A 24,177-nucleotide genomic window follows, 5' to 3' on the forward strand; every position below is an offset into this window, starting at 1 on the left:
ATATCTTCGATGAAAAGAAAGCTATATCTTAACCTGCCTTGTTTAAAATGAGGGTAAAAATATTTTACCCAAAAGGTGCTCTTATTTCATAAAGAAATACATACCTGAAAGATTTTTAGGTAAATATTTGATACTTTGATGTGATTGCAATCATTATCTTTACTATAATCTTACTGTTTTCACACATGACTATTTTATTACTCTTGTAATTTTTCATATCTATATCCATTTTGAACCTACATGCCTTGATGTTGCCATCTATGTAAGTCCTTGCAAGAAATACTATTAACATTATTATTATATTAACTGGTTCTCCTGGACTATGGCATCGCTGCCTTCAACTGCAATTTAGTAATGCAAGCTTACAACAAACTTAGGTCAGTTTATGTTCGGCAACTTATTAATATTAACTACTTAATATTCCACCCTAAGAAAGTACATAATAATAATAATTTATTTCACCGATTGGCAAGAGTACAATTGCATGGCTACGTCATAAAAAAGCTAATACAAATATCAAATAAAAATACAATGATGATGTGTCATCAAGATTTACAATTTACATGGAAACAATAAAAATAATTTTTCTAAATACATAAGAATTGATGAAATAAATAAGTACAATACAATAGTATGGACAAAATAAGATGTCACAACTAGCATCATGGAGATTATAATAATTACAAATTATCTCCCATATATTCGGAAATGCTGTAATAGCACTTTTTAGAGAGAAGGAGTTTCAGCTAGTTCTTAAATACATAAATTGAGGTGCAATCTTTTATTTCATCAGGGATTTTGTTAAATATAGCAGTGGCTGAATGCCTGGGACCCTTTAAACAGAGGGAGCTGGAGTACTGCTTGTGGTGTATATTATTACTTGATCTTGTGTGGTGATGGTGGAAGGTGGCATTAGAAGGAAATTTATCAAGGTTTGCTTTAATAAAGTTGGCACATGTCAGGATATAGAGAGAAGGGAGTGTTAGGATTTTTGATGCAGCAAAGAGGGGCTTGCCAGGGGTGCGGATAGGAACTTGATGCATAGTCTTAATTGCCTTTTTCTGAGCAGAAAAGGCTTTTTTGGCAGCAGTTGAATTTCCCCAAAGCAATATTCCATAGGAAATATGAGCATGTACTTTGGCATAATAAACCATTTTCAGGGTTTCAAATGACACAATAGGAGATAATTTCCTGATCATATAAGTACCCACAGAAATTTTATTGATTATGGCCTGAATATGAGGATACCAATCGAGGCCATCTGAGATTAGGAACCCCAGGAACTTTGTTGAAGTTACATTTGTGGAGTGATTAATATTATTAATACGAGGGAGAAGAACTCTCTTGTTAGAGCTTTTAATGAGGAATTGTATGAAGAGAGTTTTATCTTCATTAATAATGAGGTTGTTGTTTTTACACCACTGATGCATTTCCTTAATGGTCAAATTAGTGATGTCCACCAAATGTTGAGCACTTTTGGCTGTGACAATGGTGGAGGTGTCATCTGCATAAAGAATGGTTCTACCATGTGACAAGTGATTCGGAAGGTCATTAATAAAAAGTAAAAAAAGCAGTGGACCAAGGAGAGATCCTTGAGGTACACCTCTGGTTAGTTTCAAGGGACCAGATTTTATAGTTGAGGATCCATATGGATAACAAACAACTTGTTGTCTGTCACTTAAGTAGGACATAATCCATTTTAGGGCAGGACCAGTGATGCCAAGAGTGATGAGCTTGTTTTTTAGGATACTATGATCAATTAGGTCAAAGGCCTTAGTTAAGTCAAAGAAAATTCCTACAGTTAGGAGTTTGTTATTTAGGCCAAGTAAGATGTTATCAACTAGCTCAAAAGAGGCAGAGATAGTGGATTTGCCAGGTCTAAAACCATGCTGGTTGTCACAGAGTGAGTTGCAAGATAGTAAATAGCCCAGCAGTCGTGTATAAAATAATTTTTCAAATAGCTTGGAGAAAACTGACAAAATAGATACGTATTGGTCTGTAGTTATCAGCTTCACTACGAGAGCCTTTTTTGTGGACAGGGAGCACAAGAGAACATTTTAGAGCTGATGGGAACTGACCTGAAGAGAAGGATGAGTTGACAATATCAGCCAAGGGCCTAGAAATGAGATTGGAGGCAGTTTTTAATACAGGCATAGGGATTTCATCAAGCCCAGCAGAAAATTTATTGTCGAAAGAATTTATTGTTTTTATAATCTCAGAGGAATCAGTTGGATAGAGAAACATTGCATGGAGTGAATGACTTTGGCTAGTGCTGGGTGATGGTATGTTAGCTGTAAGCTATAAACATATTTCCTTTACATTTTCTTTTTATCCAACATGCCTTTCTACGGTTACTTAACATGAAGTGCCACTGCTTTATAACCACTAATATTAATTATCTCTATCATGTCAGGCTCAACTTTGTGGAAAGTCATTTTAATAATAAAATGAAAAAAACTGATTTTATTCCACCATTTTTTATTATGGTAAGACTAGTTTCGACGCAGTGGTGGCATCATCATTAAACACAAAGGGTCAAATCAAAGGCCTATGATTCGACCCTTTGTATCTGATGATGGCGCCAGTGCGTTGAATCTAATCATACCATTAAAAAAATGGTTGAATACAACAAGTTTTTTTTTTAATTTCATTATTAATAGTAATTTTCATCACAAAATATATTAGGTGGGTAAATTAGGTATTACATCAAAAACACCCATCAAACAATTTGCAGATGCAGATAATTCAATGTAATAAAGGTGAAAGGCCAAGTTATTGTTAAAAAAATTATAATTTATTAAAGGCTTATGTTTAACCTTTACATAGAATAAAGATTTAAGAAACTTAACTCTCATTCACACTCTTATCAAATTATTTTGCATACATGTTTACATAACACTTTATAATACAAATCAATTGTTGCCATTAAGTTCAATAAAAAAGATGCAAAATATGGTTTATGCGGTGGGTTGATTCCCTTCGGCTTATTACATTTGACATTTTCACAAAACTTCATAATGAGCTGATATCAATCCATTGCTGAATTCATTCAAGTCTATGACAGGTGATTTTTTGTTGTGTAAATTACCATACAATGCCTTTGCCCCTTCATCCACCACCTCACGCCACATTTCTCCCTCCATACTGATTGATGAGCAGTAGAATATTTCATTCACTTCTTCATCCAATTTGTAGGAGCAGACTGCGGTTCCAAAAATGGATTCCAACAAGTTCAGAACCTCTTTTCTCAAGGAAGAACTTCTGCAGACTAAGTTTAAGACAAATATTCCCCCTAGAAAACAGAAACCAAAAAGATGTAATTATGGAAAGATTTAGTAATAGAAATCCATTAGTCCTTAGATCCCCTCTATGAATTCAATTTTGTTTTGCTGAATTCTTATTTAACTATGGTAAGCATCAGGTCCCCTACATGATCACATTCATGGAGTGAAAACATCATTTAGCTGCTCCGTAAGGAAATATCACAGACATTGATTTGGGTGAGTTTATTGTTACCGTGGCAAGGGAGGTTAAATGAACACTTCCTTCCTAATACACATGAAAAAGTAAGATTTGTATCTTATATTTTGAATAATTTGCCCTTCTCAAACTGTAGACACATCCAGGGCACTCCAAGGACCGCTAATCCATTGGGAACCCTCAATCTAACATACAGTGGAACCATATTAAAGAGAGTACGGGCTATTGCGAGACCCTCGCCATTACGAGAGATAGCCGAAGCACTGTCAATTGACCTAATGGTTAGCATGTAAAAAAATTTTGTTTTACGAGGCCCTTTTGATGTTGGCACTTGCCATAGCGAGAGTTTGCATCACCGGAAAACCTTCACCAAGAATCCCTAATCTCAGTAATTGCTGGCGACCTGTTAGAAATGAAAGTAACATGGAGTGCACTGTCTCAAATTCATGTTGTAAACTGTCATTCGATAAGTAAGTAGTTTATTTTAGTGAAAATATTGCGACATTAAGTTTTGCGAATGCGCTATCTTTTTGTTCCTCAGGCATCAGAAAACAGTCGACAGCATACCTGCACGTCCGTGAGGTGCGTGAATAGAAAGCATTAAAATGTAGAAACCATGGCCAAAAAAGGCAAAACATGTTGAGAAAATTAAAATAATAGAGCCATACGAGAGTCACAATTAATTTATCTACCTATTCGCTCCTCACAATTTAAAAAAACAAAGAGAATACGTATTAGGAGATCCATGGAGCAGGAGGGCAAACCACCACAGCACCAATGCACCCAAGGAATGCAGAACAAGAAGAAGTTGAAGCTTAAAATTAACGTAGCATTGTCCGGGTGGTTTGCCAACTTCAGTCTGCGGGAACTATACTGAGAAAGTGGCTATGCTTATGGCTAAAGCGTAGCATTTCGGTGATAGATTGAGAATCGAGAACTTCAAGTGCTCGGAAGGTTGGCTATTCTAATTTAAATCTTCCTTCACTATTGCTGGTGATGCCGACGGTGTAAACCCGAAGCTGTGGAAGAAAGGACGCTGGTCCTAGCGGAGTATCTTATGAAGTATTCCCCACGTGGTATAGCACAAACAAAATGGAACTCTTTTACAACCTATTCCTCGACAAAATCCTTGCAGCACAGGATGTTTCTTACAATGATCCTTCTAGAGGCAGGTAATGCGCTGTTAGCGATGAAATATATGAAAAGCTCATGCTGCGCTTTTAGTTCATTTAACTTTTTTAAAGTCATTATTCCTTCATTATATTTATGTTTCGCAGTCATTAATGAAAATGTTTAAGCAATACATTCATACTTTAAAGTTTTGCTGGCCTTAGTGTCCTTCAAATGCATATTCTTTTTCTTTTATTTGTTGCATATTACTCTTGCGTGTTGTATCAGTCGCAGTTTCTTGCAGCTTGCTTTTGTTTTACTTACGTGAAATCAGCATAATACCCGCATTATATTTTTCGTTAAATAATGTCAAGTTAATACCTTTTCTAATACTACCAATTGCTATTCAAATTGTTTTTATTGCAGTGCCGTGGATACATTCCATGCATTATTTCAATGATGTCGTGGGTGTAACACCCAAAATGGAACTTTTTTTTTTAAACAACGGCAATTTACTAGCATCATTCTGCATGCTTAGCATTATTCTTGCAGTAGATAATGAATGTATTACATTGGATGATAGAAAAAGTCTTCTGAGGCAGGATCGTTCCACTATTTTCCACAGTTTCCGCCAGCAGAAACAAATGCGATACAAGGTACTGTAGTTGGAAAAAAATTTATGCGATACTCACCAATATTTGTCAACAGCTAAATATGTATTATACATCCAGCAGCGATTGAAATTTCAAACTCAAACCCTTATATTAGTTCCAAGTCATGTCACGAGATAACTCTGAACAAGTAAATTATAATTTCCGATTTTTCTTTCTGAAATCGATTGGACAACTTACAGTAGGGCTATTTTTTACAGATTTAAAAAGGTAGTTTAATAGTACACTTATAAAAAGTTTGGATTTTAGGAGGTACGCTGTACTGGCCCAACTACAGCACTGGCGATACATTATTTCACATAGCTTCCGTGAAATGAACAGGAGCAATAATCATAAACCAATGGAAGCAATTGAGGCATCAAATAATCGTGAAACAGTTTTATCAGTTATTGTATGAAATTTCAACGGAAAATACCATGATCATGTAAATGCAAAGGAAAAGTGGCTTCATCGGTTGTGCATGAGGATAATGTTTGACAAAGTAATACTTTGCACGATTTTTACTCATTACAGCACTTATAAATTGAATGGTAGGTTTGTTATTAAGGTAAGGAAATTTAGAGATGCAAAAATCATTGCCTTTCGTCTTGATTTATGCTTAAGCCTATCGCATAGAAATTTCTCCGTAGCCACACCAATCCTGTGCCTATATAAGTAACAGGTTTTTTTGACTATTATTTGCTGCACCTCTGGCAAAGCGACAATTCCTTATAGCGAGTGCTTATTTCAGCACTGTGGGGTATCGTTTTATCGAGGTTGCACTGTCATTGCTTTTCCAAAATAACCATTGTTAGCTCATAAATTCTAAATTTCTAGGGCATGGGGCACATGGAAAAGCTTTGAGATTAGCAATTAAATGGATGGTTTACATCCTGCAGTGTGCACATAAAACTTTATAATGTTTTTTTCGATACTGTTGGGATTGTCACATAGGTTTGTACTTTCATAAAATTGGAAATTTCATAATATAATTTCTTTTACCTCATGTTAAATTACACCTTTGGTCAGGACAATGACTTTGCTTAGTAATATTGAAAACTTTGTAATATACATAATTGTTCTTATAAACAAGAGTCTACTTCATAATTATAGACTTACACAGAAATTGGTTTTACAAGGGGAGTTCCAGGGTTGGGAAATGAAGTTCGGAGTGGGATGGCATGTGTTTGCAGCACTACCCCATAGTGTTGCAATGACCCAGACATAAGACTAGATGTACGAGAAAAACGCTCCGAAAGTTTCAGTCCTACAGTATATAAAACCATTCGTCCACTCTCTCAACCGAATGGCGTGGTGTCCGAGGTAGTTTGCTGGTAGGAATACATAGTAATGCTAACGAGGTAAGCTTTTCAACAGATATCTTAAAAATAAAATCGCTGCTCGTGTAAACAATCTTCAATTATTCAATGCGCAAGTTGTTCAAACATCTTTTGTTTTAAGTGTTTTTATGACAAATATCATTCTGGCTCTTGTGTGATTTCTGAATCCAGCGAATAAACATATTGTTATCAGAGATGGGTCGAATAGCAGATTTCTTGAACTCGAATATTAAATAATTGCTTGAATATTCGAATACATCGAACACTAAACGATGAATGCGGGAATGTTTGACTAGGTTGCCTATGCAGCAGGAAACCCAAGATTTTGGCGAGTAAATGTGATTTCCTTTAAAAGATTCAAACAGGAATTTTAGCTGATTAATGGAATATTTTAATTTTATGGAAACAATGTGAGCATATAGTTGATTCAACAAACATTTCTTTCAAATAGAGGACACACCACCTCACAAAAAAATGATTTCAAGCCATCTCGGCATGTACACTGCTACGATGGATGGATGTATACATTCTTATCTACCAAACACCATTTCAGCGGCACGCCCATCTGATACTCGGCTTCATCCAACTTCCTATTTTCAAAAGGTAGCTCGCTTTACCCCCACTCCTGCTGTCAAGTGCTAGCGAACAATTTGAGGCATTTTGCAAAATACACGTGCTTCTCCACCGGATTTTCTTCTTCTTCAATTATTTTCAGTCCATCTTTATAAGTTCTCACGAGATAGCAGATGAATTCGAATCGCTAGCAGGGAGAAACCAAATATCCTAAAAAATATTCCTTCGTCTGTGAATGTGACGATAGAGATTTATAGCATAACTCATAAATTGTAACTTGATATGTATGTTTTCGGAAAAAAAACCACATCAACTTCCGAGAAGCTCAGCTGCGAGGATATCGAGTTTCGCCAGAATGCTAAGTCTCCATCATATTTTGAAATTTATTTCCTTGCGTAAAATGCTTAAATAAAGTCAGAAATACGTCGCTTTAGGTCTTATTCTTTCTTAAATTACATGCACATTACTAATATTTCAATCCAATACAGGTGTAATATCAATTGCCGAAAGTCATTGTTAGACACCTTTTGGGCTTATAGATGACTCATGCAGCAGTTGACCTCCGGAAACGGGGAACTTCGAAGCAGGTAGGCAGAAAAAGGTCAGTGGGGGAGAAAGAGTGAAGCACCATTCTATCATTCTCCCGTAACTTGATATTTTCTTTTGAAGCTTTTGATTTATGGTCTTCGTAATAGGAACCCTGCACGAGCTGGGGCCTTTTGTTTGATTTCGGAGAAGAGGAAAGCGTCGGAGGAGGGGCAGAGGGCTGATGGATAGAGGAGCTGGCGGATTTTGGGAATTGTGCAACATAGTTACTATCCCACGGCATTGGGGTTCTTCTGGTGGGGGAAACCGGGGATTTTCGGATATTTTCACCAGATCATTTTCGGTTCCCCACAATGAACTCTTTTCACCACTCTAATCCACGAATTTGATGTAGTGTGTCAGCTTGCCTAAAACGGCGCTGCCTGCACTGAATGACTAGAGTTCTCTACATTTTTCCAGGTCAACTTCCAACAAGGTGCGTGTGACAGTGTATGGCGCGATATTCAAACTATTCGAGATCTCGAATATCGAATACTTTCTAGCATTCGAGGTATTCGAGTATTTGCGGATACTATTCTCCCATCTCTAATTGTTATTCATAGTCTTCACATTGTGAATATTATTCTACCATGCACACAGTTATCGATATACAATACGAACGAATATTTGAAGGAAATAATTTGTTTGGAAAAGTTGAAAATGTTGGAAAAGAACAAAAACTTTCAAAATGAATGTCACTGTATTTTTATTTTTGAATACGGAAAAGCATAAGGAATAGGTACTTTGAAAATATGATGCACGAATTGTTAACAATCTTGCAAATACGAATATTATTATATTCAATTAACGTATTGATCAATGAAATGAACAAGGATATGAAAAATCGGAATTATGAAAAAAAAGTCAGGTTGGGGATTCGAACACGAAACCATCAGCTTACTATTCCTGCCAGCTAACTACCTTGGCCATCACGGTATTACACTAGAGCCTTGGTTATACGACCCTCAGTTATACGATGACCTCTCTTATACACCGATTTTTTTTGGTCCGGTGAATAACCACATATGAACCCATGTATCTCCAACCTCAGTTATGAAACTTTTCACTTATATGATAACCTTGGTTACAAAATGTATTTTTCCAGTCCAATGAGATAAAAAACCTCACTTATACGAATTGTCAGAGAACTGCTCTACGAGAAATCACGGTACGCGCACCAATTTTAGTCACATCGTACAGAATTATGAACTACGGAAGATTTTCTAGAATTTTTCCAAGGTTATATTTTCCATCGCCCCAGCAAAATAACACCCAAAAGTACCGTTAAAAATCCTCGCGCACCAAAATTTTGGCTTCCAACGTCATCTAAAAAAGATTATCGTATTTGCAGCATGGATGTATGTTGATGATGATTCAACATGATGACAAAAACAGCATATTCCACGGGCTAATCCCACATCTGCGGGACGAATTGCACCACGGGAAAGTTGCTTACGCGGCACACAGATCAAAACTGACCCAACTTGTAACTCAGTGGGTTTAAATGAAACATAGGTGGACCTTGAATAGCTATTAGCTTAACTCTGTCAGGTGGCAAGCATTTATGTTTGAACAGTACGAGAGTTAGTGTGAATGCCCTCGGAGATTAACTCACGTCGTCAGTCATCACGTAATCATTAAAGTCGAATTCAAATCGTGAAAGATAAGGCAGTTCCTTTTGATTCAGGAATGGCTTACAACTAGAGATGGGTTGAATAGCAGATTTCTCGAATTCGAATATTAAATCATTGCTCGAATATTCGAATACCTCGAATACTAAACGATGAATGCTGGAATGTTTGACTCGGTTGCATATGCAGAAGGCAACACAAGATTTTGGGGAGTAATTTTGATTTCCTTTAAAGGATTCGAACAGGAATTTAGCTGATTAATGGAATATTTTAATTTTATGGAAACAAATTGGCATATAATTAATTCAACTAATATCGCTTTACCCCCACTACTGCTGCCAAGTGCTAGTTAACAATCTGAGGCATTTTGCAAAATACAAGCTCTTCTCCACCGGATTTTCTTCAATTATTTTCAGTCCATCTTTGGGAGTTCTCACAAGATAATAAGATGAATTGGAATTTCTATCAGGGAGAAACCAAATATCCTGAGAAAATATCCCTTCGTCTGGGACTGTAACAATAAAGATTTATAGCACCACTCATAAATTGTAACTTGATATGTTTTCGGAAAAAAAACAGCATCAACTTCCGAGAAGCTCTGCTGCTCATATCGAGTCTCGCCCCAATGCCAAGTCTCCGTCCAATTTTGACATTTATTTCCTCGCGTAAAATGCTTAAATAAAGTCAGAAATGCGTCGCGTTTGGTCTTGTTCTTTTTTAAATTACGCGCACATTACTAATATTTCAATCCAACAAAGGTGTAATATCAACTGACGAAAGTCATTGTTGGACACCTTTTGTGCTAATAGGTGACTCATGCAGCGGTTGACCTCCAAAGAAATGGGGAACTTCAAAGCTGGTAGGAAAAAAAAGGTCAGTGGGGGAGAAAAGGGAGAGCCCGAAACGTTTCTATTGTTCTTGTGTAACTTGGTATTTTTTCGAAGCTAAGGTCTTCGTAATATGATCCCTGCGCGAGCTGTGACCTTTTCTTTATTTCGAAGAAGAGGAAAGCCTCAGAGCTAGTGCTGAATGGGTGGGGTTACCAGATCTTGGGAAATGCGCTAATGTAAGTATCCCACGGTACTCATGCGGCAGTTGACCTCCAGAAATGGGGAACTTCGAAGCAGGTAGCCAGAAAAAGGTCCGTGGGTGAGAAAAGGGGGGAGGGCGTGAAACATGTTTTCATTGTTCTCTTAACTCGATATTTTTTTCGAAGCTAAGGTCTTCGTAATACGATCCTTGCGTGAGCGAAGACCTTTTTGTTTGTTTTCGGAGAAGAGGAAAGCGTCAGAGTGGGTGAGGCGAGTGCTGAATGGAGGGGGATAGCAGATCGTGGGAAATGCGCCAATGTTACTATCCGGCACCGAGTTTCTCCCTATGGTAGTTTCATCTCCTGGAAAAGATTCAAACTAAGTGCCTGTGCTTATTAGCCATAAATGACACATGTTAAACACTTCGTCTCATTTATACGAAACCTTGTTTGATTTCGAAGAGAAGGAAAGCTTCGGAGGAGGGACCGAGGGCTGATGGATGGAGGGGGAAGCGGATTTTGGGAATTGTGCTACGTAGTTACTATCCCACGGCACTGAGGTTTTTCTGGTGGGGGAAACCGGGGATTTTCGGATTTTTTCACCCGGGTCAATTTAGGTTCCCCACGTCGAACTCTTTTCACCGCTCTAAACCGCGCATTTGATGTAGTTCGTCAACTTGCCTAAAACGGCGCTGCATGCACTAAAAGACTAGAGTTCTCAACATTTTTCCGAGTCAACTACCAACGACGTGCGTGCGACAGTGTACGACGCGAAATTCAAAGTATTCGAGGTATTCAAGGCAGTACTTTTCGCATAACTATTCGAGACCTCGAATATCGAATACTTCCTAGTATTCGAGGTATTCGAGTATTCGCGGATACTATTCGCACATCTCTACTTACAACCATTATATTGAAGTACAAAAATTTTTCGGTGTTGTTATCAGAAATGGGAAGGTAAATAATTCCGTGAAGACAAATCACACAGCTTGTGAGTCGAAGTTCCCGACACTGACTTTGTGGAAGAATGCCGACAGGGAAGCTAGACCCGGTATCTATCTAAACATTATAGAGAGGGGTGATTTTTCCGGGCTTTAAATCTATTTTTGTTCATTCATCACTGATGGCAGTTGGTGGTTATTTACATTGCTCACGTATAAGAAGTGATCTAAGCACCGGAAAAATATAAGTCACGGAATATCCCAGGTGCCAGTGGCATTACTAGGCATATGCTTTGGGGGAAGGGGAGGGTAGTACCTGGGGGGCGGCTCATAAAACAGGTTCTACTGTATATACTGTAGGACTGAAACTTACAGAGCGTTTTTCTCGTGAATGGCTGGCCATCTAGTCTTATGTCTGGGGCATTGTAACACTATGGGGTAGTGCTGCAAACATGCGCTCCGAGCTTCATTTCCCCCTCCCTCCCTCTCCGAACTTCGTTTCCCAACCCTGGCACTCCCCTTGTTAGTCTCAAAAACAATTACCTGTGTTTTGCAGACATGCTTGCACAGCCTTAAGTGTGTCTTTGGTAAGAAACTGCTGAGGAGGACAACTCATTCCTTTCTGAATGTCCTTAGAATCTACATCAAACAAGATGGCAGAGTACTCTGTTCCTGAAAATCAAAAGTATATTTTTTCCTGTTTTATGCATAAAAATATGAAAAAAAAATATAAAACAAAATATATGGGATATATTGAAATATCAAATTATTATAATTCAGGTATAATTAGGGAAGTTTAAAAATATTAAAAGTATTTTACAAAGGAGGAAATGAGGACTGGAATCCAAAAAGGGTTAAATGACCTCTCCTGTCTATTTAGCATTAAATAACACTAAATATTGAGAAAATAGCAACCTCAATTTAAAACTGCCTTACTTATAAATTGTGAGCAGCTGTTGCAAGTGAATTAATATCAAGAAATAATGTATTTGAAGGTTTACTTACAGATAAAAGAGAGACCAAAACTTCATTGCATGGCTAAATTACAAACATTTAAAACATATTCCAAATCCAAGGAAATAAAAGAAATCGAGGTGAAACTGAATTATGATTTTTTCAGTGGAATTGGGAAATAAATGGAAAATTTCTGGACCAGAAACTCCAATTCAAAAATTAAAAAGGGGTCAATGGTAATTCTCACCCTCCTTGGCAGCATTTACAACATATTCGACTCCATCTCCAATGTGAACTTTCAGCTGGTCATTCAGGGTAAGACCAAAATATTTAGTTGCAACATCAAGGATGGCAGGATCAATCTCAACAGCAGTGATAGAAGCCTGGTGACAAAATGGATGCATTAATAGTCAATGAAATTAGAATTATAAAATGCTTAATACAGTAAAACCCCTATACATAGTAATGGAGGGGACCAAAATTTGGGCAATTTGATGTATGGAGGTTCACTATAGAGAGGTTTCAGTGATAGGCACCATTTTTTTTTGTATCCTTCGGAAATGAAAGGCACTACTGTCTTTTAAACCATTATATTTATGCGTTTAAACAAACATGCATGCATAAGTGAACATATATTTTTATTTAATAATTACAGACAGCAAGTGCTATCAAATGATTATTACCATGATTCGTGAGAAAACGATGTGATCTCTCTTAATTCAACAGTCAATTAAAATGATTAGGATACTTGGAAACCTTTTCTCTTATTCACTGTTAGGTATGCTCTCATATTGAACAAAATGGCCACAACTAATGATTATTGTGAAAATTACAGCATAATAAGGTATATAAGAAAAAAAAATTGAAACATTTATTGCGGAAAATGTGATTCCATGTACGTAATCGCTACTGCATTAATGGTCTCTAGTTGTCTCGGTACGATTTGTGGAGGTAGTTAGGCCATCTCGGGGGTGTCTCCTTGGTATGATAAATGGAGGTTTTATGATATAAAGAGGTTCACTACAAAGAGGTTTGCCTATAAATTTACATGTAAATCAGACGGGACCGTAGGGGTGGTATGATGTATGGAGGTTTATGATGTAAAGAGGTTCACTACGTAGAGGTTTTACTGTAATACACATGATACTACATGGATTGATACATTTATTCAGCACTTAAATATAGCAATTAAGTAGCAACCCTGATGACATAAAATTAAATTTCTCCAGAAGGAAAGGTTTAAGTAAGTCAAGGTGATCGATTAAATTTTTTTTACAGTTTGAGAAGAGAGTATAATTGGAAAACTTACAAAGAAATTCACATATCTGACTAGTGAAACTAAATATAAAAAAATATTTCACTAACAATTTTCTTCTGGTGAATAAATTACAATTTTTCACTTTTTATATTCAACCACGGCATTTGCATAAATCTAAGGCAGGGTTTTTCTCCCTCCCAACTCTTACAGAAAAGAGGGCTTGTCTTACAATAAGATGCAAACTTCTAGGCTTCAAATGTAGGTGGTATAATCTAAATTATGGATATGGGTCATAGATTTTGGATAAATTAGAAGGGATTCTATTAGGAGATAAATGGTAATTACTTTTCAAATTTAAATTATTCCTCTAGTGGAGCTCCAAAAAAGAGGGGTCATCTTAGAATTGTGTTTGTCTTAGATTCGAGTAAATATGGTAATAAATGAGGATGGGTTTCAAATAGGGATGGGATGTTCGAATAGTCGAATCACTGAATACCTCAAACATTTCGCTCTTTGCACTGCTCAATACTCGATGACACAAAGTTAGCAATTATTCGAATTTCAAATGCACAGCACAGATCGTCTGTACTTCAATTTAAATCCGTTTCCAATGGTTGGGTCTTACATGGAGGTTTGCACATTTGGTTGGTTCAATTCTTTAATAATATTTTAAGAAAACTTTCCATTGAAAATAAGCATTACATTATAAACATATAATCCTGATGGCTCAACGAGAACAACACCGAGAAAAATGTATGTATACCTTCTAATGCACGCACAAAGGCTGTTCCTTTTCTGACTACCTTTTGCATGATCAAATACATATTATTTGCTTTACATATTTAATAATCAAAAAGGAAGCATATCATGATAGCTATTTCTCAGATGCTAAGAGTCACTTCCAATGCATCTAACGTAGGAAGTGGTTTATAGATTATACAGATAAAGGGGGAAAGTGGTATTTTTGGGCATGAGCACTGAGAGAAATTCTTGGAGTGGTAGAAGAAATATGTTTTAGGGGTGCATTGACAACAGGGTCATTTGCACCGCTCATTGTTCCTAACATAAAAGGAAGCTTATTTCTTACCATTACTAGCATTCAGTATGGAAGGGTTTCCAGTCATTTGACATTACAAGAGATACATTGCGCCAATATTCATGATATAGAGTATTATGACTTAGCATTGAAAGACAGCTAAATCGGCAATTATGCGCTTGTATCCTTCTGTCACACTAACCTTCTTAAAAAGTTGCTGCATATACATACACAACCCCCCTCCTCCAAGTCCTACTACTAATACTTTGTTTGCTTCTGATGGGACTAAGCTGGCTTCACTCAGAACTGCAGACACTCCGATTAACATGTAATAATGATGTTCACATGAGAGATGTTCATTATCCACAACTTTCTTAGGATTTCCCTTGCGTGACTTCACTGAAAAAAATAAATATCATGTACAAAAGATGGGCACAACATGAAAGTCCAAAATCAAGACAAGTATAGAAAAGGATATTAAACATGTACACTATGTACACATTACTAGAAGTATTATTTCCCATAGTTTACTACTTTAAATTTAGAGAGTGAATGGGGAATGTATGACAGATATCACAGTTATATGAAAAAATTGACACTTTTGAGGTAGATTTGAAAGCAATGAATAGGCGACACCGTAAGTTGCCAGGTATATCATTGTTTAAAAAAATAATCTACAGTTGAGGACCTCAAATACTGAAACCTGAAACCCAGAAAACCAGAATGGCTCACGGCTTACTTTGCTACATAAGCATCTATGTAGAGGTGGCATAGGTGACCTCATGTACACCCTTCACAATGGAAAAATACGAGTGATGAAACAAGTCATCAGCTTCACTCTCCTTGATTATATGACTTAGAGGAATGGAGAATTCGCCTGTCCTACTTTAAATCAAAGACGAGTTATTAAAAATGGGAAATATCTTTGGGAAGGCCCTCAAGATCAGAAATCCAGAAAAACCAGTAATCCAGAAACCCTTTGGTCCCAAGCTTTCCAGATTTGAGGTCCTCAACTGCATCAAATTCAATTTTGAAGTTGTATACCGCTACTACCAGTATAATTTTTAATACAGAGTGCATAGTATTCAGATCCAAGAAAACAACAATTATTTCCAAGATAAGGTACTCGGTTCACACTTGAACATGGATGACCTCCCCCTTCCTCAGCCCTGAGACAGAAGGGGCTTGTCAGTTGAAGTTAGTGAAGTACATACATACCACTACACCTTTATGTGTGAAAAAATAAGGGAATTTCTACTTTCAAATAATTTAGAAAAAATGTTAAAACTGGTAGTGAAGAGCTCCGGTGGGTTTCTGGTACATCTATATATTAACTTGGCAGCCTTTGAATTGCATTGGTAGGTGAAGGCTTCAACCACAGAGCCAATGTAGGGCCATTGCAAGCAAGTGATTACATAGGCTTAACCAGTAGATCCTATGAAGATAAAAGCCATACCAGAATAAAAAGTGTATATTCCAATCCTCTCTTCGAAGAAAGCAAAATTAGGCTATAAATAAATACATATTGTACGGTCTTCCTCAAAAAGTAGACAGTAGTTACTGGTCACAATATATATTGTTTTAAGGCATACTAATATCAAAATGCAAGACCCTTATGAACCTTATACCTTTTCCTTTCCACTGAGGAAGTTCTACACTTCCCCCGAGCTCATAATTCCACTTGTCGGGCCAATAGATATTTCAATAGTACACAAGCTATAGCAACAAGCAGAGACATGGAAAATTAACCTCTCGATTGGAAGAAACAATTTCTCTTCCGGCCATAAAGTACTTTTTTCTGGAACTGCTTCAAAAATGAGAATGTATCACTTCTTCGCTGCATGTTATTAATTTACTCTAATTTTCACTATTTGCTGCAACACTATCTAAACTTTCATACAGTAAACTCTCGATTAAACGAAGTTAGCGGAACTGTAACAATGGCATTTTGTAATATTGAGTTTCATAATTTTGAACCTTTTCAATAAGTCGCGAAAAAATGTTTGCTTTCATTTCCACTGCTCTTTTCTGTCTCTAGTGGCCCTTTTTTTTAACGTTTTTAACATGAGGTGCCATGTTTATATAGTACATCTCTCTTCTATTATCCTGACAGGAGCAAGGTTTCTACCAGAGAAAGGCTGAAGAAGCATCTTCAGATATCACGGAAATTAAGGGAGAATCATTATTATCCACTTTCGTTTTTTTCCTACAACACACTTTTTATCATTTCTCAGGATATTTAGGTGCAGTGTTGCTTCACTTGTGCGAATTCCCAAAAATGATACCCCAAAATGTGTACCTTAACCTCATTTAGTTTTCCTGTTTCTTTCTCCCGCACATTGAAAATGATGCAAAGTATCATTAATAGTGAGAAAATATATTCTTAGTTTTATCACTAAAAATTAGTCGTGCCATAATCGTAAATAAATAGTTGTGTAGAAAGGGTAAAGCAAATAACTACTTTCAATTTAACAGTCTGCAGAGCAGAAGAGAGACAATTTTATAAAATGGCACCTCACACCTGGTGGTTATCAACAACCATTACGACAATGGAAAAGTCTTTGATTGTAACGTCAGCAGAGAAGTAGATGGAGCACCTACGGTATGGTATTTTGAAGGAGGTGACTGACAGATTAGGACATTTACGTCATGAGGGAAGGGTAGGTAATAAAGGGTGGGGAGAAACCTGGCATTGGCATTAGCCTGCTTTTAACGAAAGGTGCCAAAGGGACCATGGCTTAACGTCCCATCCAACGGAAGGAGTGGTGTCCTTGAAATGTCTTCCACACAACATTCAAGCAGGGATCGGGCAATCTCTGAAAATTCTCTGCCACTCTGATTTGAACCCGAGCCCACGGGGTGGGAAGCCAGCACCCTAGCCACCAAACCAAGCCGATCCCCATGGTGCACTTTACCTGGATAGAAACCCAAGAATCATTTCATTCGATCATTAGGTAGTTTTTTCTTTCCCCCTTCCATGCTAATATTTATTTCCGTTTATGGCATGCCTATTTCTAATGGTAACATTAAAAAGTTATGTTTTCTATAAAAGCGTTTCGTAGCATCATTTCAAATACGGTTAAAAATTAAACCTGAAAACTAAAGAAGGCCAACATATTGAGGTATACTTTTCAAGAGTACATGAAAGTAAACCAACATTGCAAAATTACAAATCTACACAATACTTAGAAAAAAATGAGCCCAAAGCATGCGTATTTCTGGCATCATTTAAGTTGGTTCATCATGTTCATAGTAGTTTAATCAAACAAAATATTAAACTCATAATTTCAGTTTGACGTCATGTTTTGGCCTAATCTTTTAAAATAGTAAGCAGGTTGCTATTTTCAATCCTATGGAGATAAAGTAATTAATTTTAAAAAGTTGGTGTTTCATTTAGTTTTCCATAATATGTGACTCGTGCTTTCTAACTTGGCTACATGATTAGGGTCAATTACAGGATTAGCAAGGCAGGTAGCCCAGCCATATCTTTGGGTGAACAGAGTCCAAATTTCACGGGAGCCAGATGTAGAGAAATAACAAAACGTGTGTTGTAGCCAACAAAATGTGGATAAAAACCTAATCCTATTCATTTCTCCGATAACAGAAAATAATTCTTCCGCATCTCTCCAGTTGAAAACTTGTCCCTGTTGCCGGGAGAGATGAACCATGTCCTTCTCAACAGCAGCAAAACGTTCAAAGAAGGTGGGGTAAGTAGGAGTGAGATGGATGCGGCCTGGTAGAGGAAGCGGGGGCAGGATAAAGAGAGGTGCAGAGGGCGGGAGAAAGCCTTGCCTGAGACTATATTTGGTGGGGCTTGTTGTTTTACGATGCACTCCAGCTACTTCACCATAGGGAGGGGGAAAAATGATAGGGGAGGGGGGTTTGTGATGCATTAGTTGGGTGTCAGGAAGATCAGCAAAAGGTGGTAGGAGAGAGTTAGCAAAGGTTTTGGAAAGAAAGATCTCTCGGAAAGGGGGAATGGGGAGGAGTGCTAGAAGAAAGTTCATGGTTCGTGTTTAAAGTGCCTCTTCATTACATGTTGCCTGAAAACTAATTTGGTGATAAATAGAGCCCAATATTTAAGACATTTAACTTGTTTACTCTGGAAAACTACAATATAAAAGAAAAGATATTAGCCAAAACAATCAGTGATTTTTTTTTGCTTTTTGCTCTTCTCCGCCGCTGCTTCCACCAAGGCATCCAACTTGCATATATGGGATCTAAATTGGGAGTCCAGATCAAAATTTCTTGATGTATGAGGGGCTGCATAAATTTCATTTTTATGTGATACAATTATATCCCCACTTTCATCTTCATTGTCACTACTGTCATGACTATAGTCCCAGCCGCTTCTTCTTCTCTACTGTTTGTTGCTTAGATTCTCGCTAGGCACCGAATGAAGGCCTTCGCACACTCTCTCATGAATTTTATTCAAGCCCATACCATACGATAGGACAAAAGACAGCCAGACGCCGCCTCCCTCGTGGATAGGTAACAAGGTGCTTACGCCAAAACTTAATGCACAGAATCATCAAATCCCCATATAAGTTGGTAATAGAGGAGCCATTTCTCTCTCAATATGGGCTCGTGTATAAACTATGATATCATCAGTGATATCCTTACTACCTCTCGTCGTTGATAACCGCAGTATTTTCCCCAACCTTACCCCCCCTCTGAAATGCAGTGCTGTCTATAAAATGAAATTTTAAAATGAAAAATATGTCCTCTATCATTGAGTGACTTAATTCTTTTCCTTGCACATATTTCCAACCATTGATTTGAAAAGTGTTATCACTAGATCGCCTATAACCTTGCAAAAACATTAAATTTGAGAAATTTTATGGAATTGTGACATTTTCTTGGTATGATTTAATTCAGCAGGGCTTGAGTTGGAGAGTAAAGCCTGTGTCCCACGGTCAAATTTGCATCAAATTTTGTTACAACTGACGCGCACCATCTCCCATGGTCAAAATTTCATCCAACTAGCTTTTGGACATATCGTATTAGTCCAACGATCCCTCCGTTTTCTTTTTTCGCCTCTTTAATGTTCAAGAGGCCTCCTCAGACAATTTGACCGCTAAAAAAGACATAATCCTCCACTTCACAAGCTTACATATTTGTTTACATAAATATCATCTTTCCTTTGTTTTCCATCTTTTGTTTCAAATGAGATGCATCATGGGAGACCCCATCCCGTTCCATACAAATCTTTGGACCAAATGCATCAGCATCAAAATTTTTTAAGGGAGTGTTGGACTTGGCCTTGGCCAGAAAGGGGATATGAAAGCATTGCAATAGGCGTGCTAACTATTTTGGAGGAGGAGTTGGTTGCCGATGTTCCCGTAAATTATCGACAATAATTGACGATGAGTGAAGATATTTTCATGTCCCTCATCAGCAAGGTTGATCGCAGAATAAAATACAAGGATACAAACACGAGGCTAAAAAATTTTGACACATAAGATGCACCTTTTTTACACTAAAATGGTCCTTAAAATCAGCCATCATCATACGTGGCAAGAGTTTAACTTCGTCTTCAACCAACACAACCTGCTTTGCCAAGATTATCGCAAACCAATTTAACCTCATTTTTAGAAAGCAGGGTGGTAGCCCAGTGAGTAGTTTGCTTGACTACTGATCTAGGGGTCCCGAGTTCGAATCCCGGGTGAAGCCCTCGGACACACTCAAACAAATACCTCGGATTGCAAGGTGACCCAGGGAAAGGAACTGGCTCCCCTACCTGAATGTACAAAATTTACTTGCCTGTGGCTTAGTTCCTGGTGAACTCTACCATGGTTCCCACTCAAACTAAAATATAAAATTCACGGCTTTTTCCAGGTTTTCACGGTCTAGATGTCATCAAATTCACGGTTTTTAGACACTATTTTAGGCATATATAATAATATTGATCGCGTAACGATCATTGGCCGCATATTAACTAATAATTTAACAAACGCGACAGATGCTGTGAATGCAAACGCAACAATGAAAGTGCTCTCTCTCCTGACGTCACCTATAGTTAGCAAAATTCAGCTCCCGCTAAAGGTTGTGATCAGGAACATAGAGGGATCAGGGTGCCAGGGAAATTAAGAATTGTCTGAGTGTTCGCCAGGGTTAATGAACGATTTGGTTACCAGTCTTCCGGTTTTGGTACAGGCTTAAGGTCAATGTGCCATCATGGCACACGGACCCCGTAATTGCTTTAGAATATTTGTGTGCAGATAAATGATTGGACAGTGTCTGCGCATGAATGACCTTGAAACATGACCGACATTTAACTTTTGCTCTTTCAATCGTAGTTCTAAAATCAAGTTTGATAGATTTTTAAGGTTTTACGACGAAATTCACGGCTTTTTCCAGGTTTTTTCGCGGAATACCAAATTCACGGCTTATTCACGGTTTTAAGGTTTTCACGGTTGAGTGGGAACCCTGCTCTACCCTCACCTATCCAAACCAACCTTTGGTTTGAATCACTGAGTGAGTTAGATAATTGAGGAGAAAGGCATTATTAAATATAAAACTAAGCAAGGCAGAAGAGTTACTTAAAATATAAAAAATAATGCGATGGATAAAAAAATTACTCCTTACCAGTTTTTAACCATGTCTCAGACTGAACAACTCGAGGATTCTGCATAAAGATTAGGCGGCGTACAAATTTTGGGCCATTTATACTTTCTCTAGATGTTTCTACCTCTTCCACAACAAATTCACCAGTTATTTCACTTTTGCCATTATGAATGACTTGCCTCTGCCCAACTGCTCCAGCATCATCAGGAGCTACAGACAATATTGGAATCTAAATTCATTGAAAAAATGAAAAATAGTATGATAAATAGCAATCACAGAGAAATTTTCCAGCAATACTAGTTTTGAATTTGGATTTTCCCTTTTAGTTCTAAGTAGGACATCAGCGGTCACAATGACTGTTGCCTTCATTATAAATATTATTTTCTGGTTAGAGCCATGAAATTCCTCACATCCCTAAGTAGAACTATTGGAAAAACTAATTAGTTAATAATATTATAATATTTAATTACCTTGTAGAAAACAAGCACATTACTTTACATAAACGAAATTACTTTATTTAGAGTGAACTCTCCCTCTCCTCATTACTTCCTGTAGGATTTAAGAGGACACCCTCTCCCACATAGCATAGTCGGAGCATAGTAGCACAGTCTGTGCTTGACCCTTGACAAGATTGATTGTGATTAAGCTAAGGTTAGCACCCCCACTCATACTAAGAGTACCCCTGGTTTTGGCATATTTGAAACAGTTTATCCAAGCTTTTGCCATCCTTGAGAGAATACAAGGGCATTGCACTTACCACCAAGGTTCAGGGGAAAATTTTCTCGAAGTAATGTGAATAGCATGTGGCAGTTTAAAATCCCTCCAAAAATCACAATTTCAAATATAGATTTGGTATGCACATACATTAAATTTTTATCTGCTTGGTGAATATGGTAAAATATTGAATAATTTCTTTCATGCAATAGAAAGAATGATAACAGGACAGAGTAAAACTTAAAGAAAATCCACAATGGAAATTTCATCAGGAAATATTCAGCTACATAATATTTTTGCATTGGATTCCATAACTTTTAGACTGGAGGAAAGAAACTGAATACCCACACATTTACTTGCAAAAGAAAGTAGCATAAGAATAATTACATACCTTCGATTCTCGTAGAGCATGAGGAGCAAGCCGCCGCACACAAGGTGAAATTTCTTTGCGAATGGTTTCTAGTCCACCTGGGTATTCTTGCCCCCTATGAAGGCTGACTACAGCAAGTCGTGATACACCAGCTGATTTGGCAAGCTGCTGACGACCCTCAACACTTCCGAAAAGCCAATCGGTTTCCCTGCCATTCAGAATATTCCATAGGTAAGAGTTAGGGCACAAATGATAAGAATACATGCCTTAAATGCATTAATTCAATACTCAAAAGGTTTTAGTTGGGAGACAAAAAGAGACATACCTGCCTTGGGGAACAAGAAAAGCAGCAAAAGTTGGGCTTCCAGTAGCTCTACTGAATGCATTGGCTAAGTGTACAGTGTATCGGGGAGTATCTTGACCAGGCCTGTATAAATCCAGAGCAGCACCCTCTTCTCCAGATGCTACCCTGTGTAATGCCAATGCTCCTTTCCGCACTTGCTGAATACTTTGTATCAGCTCTTCTTCACAAGTTAATCTCTGCACTGATTCCCCATCTACTGAGAACTCTATCACCTTTGTAGAACAACCATTTTAATAATGAAATTAGGATAAATTCCTTTCATAATAAATCAATTTATGAATTACAAGACAAAACTTCAGCCAAAGCTCATTTATTATGGTTAAACGGGTACTACTACATAACTTAAAAATTTATGTAGCTTAACATTATTTTAGAAAGTTTAAATCCTCTTAAAATAACTCAATAAATTTAAGGTAGACATACTGCTTGCTTGCCAATCATTCCTAGCATTTTTGTACAAATGACAACAAAAACTGGAAGTCGGGATCCACCAGATGAGCCTTCAGTTATTTGATTTGCATCAGTTGCATCAACACAATGGACTACTCTCAGCATCCAACCAATTTTAGGGAAATGATTCAAAATTATATTTAGTATGTGGCTTTGAAGCAGTGAGACCACTACATAACGCCCTCCGACACGAAGTAAACGGCCGATTTCCTGAAAAGGAATTAAGAGGTGAATGATATTTCTCTCTACTTGAAAATACCACCTCCTGATGTCTTTCCCACTGTATCACATGCAATTTTCAATGCATAAAGCTCTCCAATGGGCGCATCACAAAGTATTTTATTCAATTCATACCAAAATATCTCACATTGAATAGCTTTAAAATTTGCTTTTGGCTTTCCTCTCCATCATCTGGCATCATAGCATCCAGTGTTCCTTTGTCAAGCACGCAACTAAACTTGTCATTCGCAAACTTAGTGTCTGTGGCATCCATTTTCTGAAATGTCATTTCTGGTCGAATTTCTTTGTTAACCTCTGACATTTTCTTAATTGCGACCTCACTAACATCAATATTTGTGATTTTTCTTTGGAAGTAAAAGAATTAAAAAATGCATTAATATATTAATTTCTATATTAATTTAAAAAAGAATTTCATAATCACAGAGTACAGTCTCACTTAAATCCAACGTCGTAAAGATCTGCGCTGAGGGTAGAGTTCCCACATCCAATGACAAGTATTTCATCTTTGAGCTTGATATACTTGTGTAGTATATTACTGAGCTCCGCGTACTCTCCATACCTGAGAACAGAGGATCGCTTTCTTTACTCGAACTTAGAACAAATCAAATATAACGTTGTTGTGACATGAACGTTACCATTCAAAGGCCTTCGACCCCCTCTTCTTGAAGAAACTGTCCCAATATTCTTTGTCACGGAACTCCTCATGTGACTGAGGTAAAAGATTCATTAGTGGAGTACGTATTTCTCGGCAACTTTCGGCGTTTTCTTTAGTGAAATTTAAAAATATCGCAAAATCCCATTAAATGAGGCGAAGATGATATTCTATTTTCCGCTGGTTCCACACTCGCCCTTCGTTGAACTAGGTGCGCTCTGAATTTTCGTTT

At 37.4% G+C, this 24,177-nt stretch overlaps 1 protein-coding gene across 1 annotated transcript; it reads right to left on the bottom strand.

The window, feature by feature from the left end:
- Window positions 1-2,772: 2,772 nt before the first annotated feature.
- LOC124165085 (eEF1A lysine and N-terminal methyltransferase homolog) lies at window positions 2,773-24,160 on the bottom strand. Its single transcript, XM_046542353.1, has 11 exons — window positions 23,929-24,160; window positions 23,730-23,852; window positions 23,421-23,637; window positions 23,027-23,263; window positions 22,565-22,815; window positions 22,261-22,447; window positions 21,177-21,384; window positions 14,791-14,987; window positions 12,542-12,677; window positions 11,884-12,012; window positions 2,773-3,292 (listed from the first exon to the last, which is right to left on the bottom strand). The coding sequence occupies exons 1-11, from the start codon at window positions 24,018-24,020 to the stop codon at window positions 3,003-3,005; spliced, it is 2,067 nt and encodes a 688-aa protein (XP_046398309.1). The 5' UTR covers window positions 24,021-24,160; the 3' UTR covers window positions 2,773-3,002.
- Between the last annotated feature and the right edge of the window lie 17 nt (window positions 24,161-24,177).

This window comes from Ischnura elegans, chromosome 9 (assembly GCF_921293095.1).
Source record: "Ischnura elegans chromosome 9, ioIscEleg1.1, whole genome shotgun sequence".
Lineage (NCBI taxonomy): Eukaryota > Metazoa > Arthropoda > Insecta > Odonata > Coenagrionidae > Ischnura > Ischnura elegans.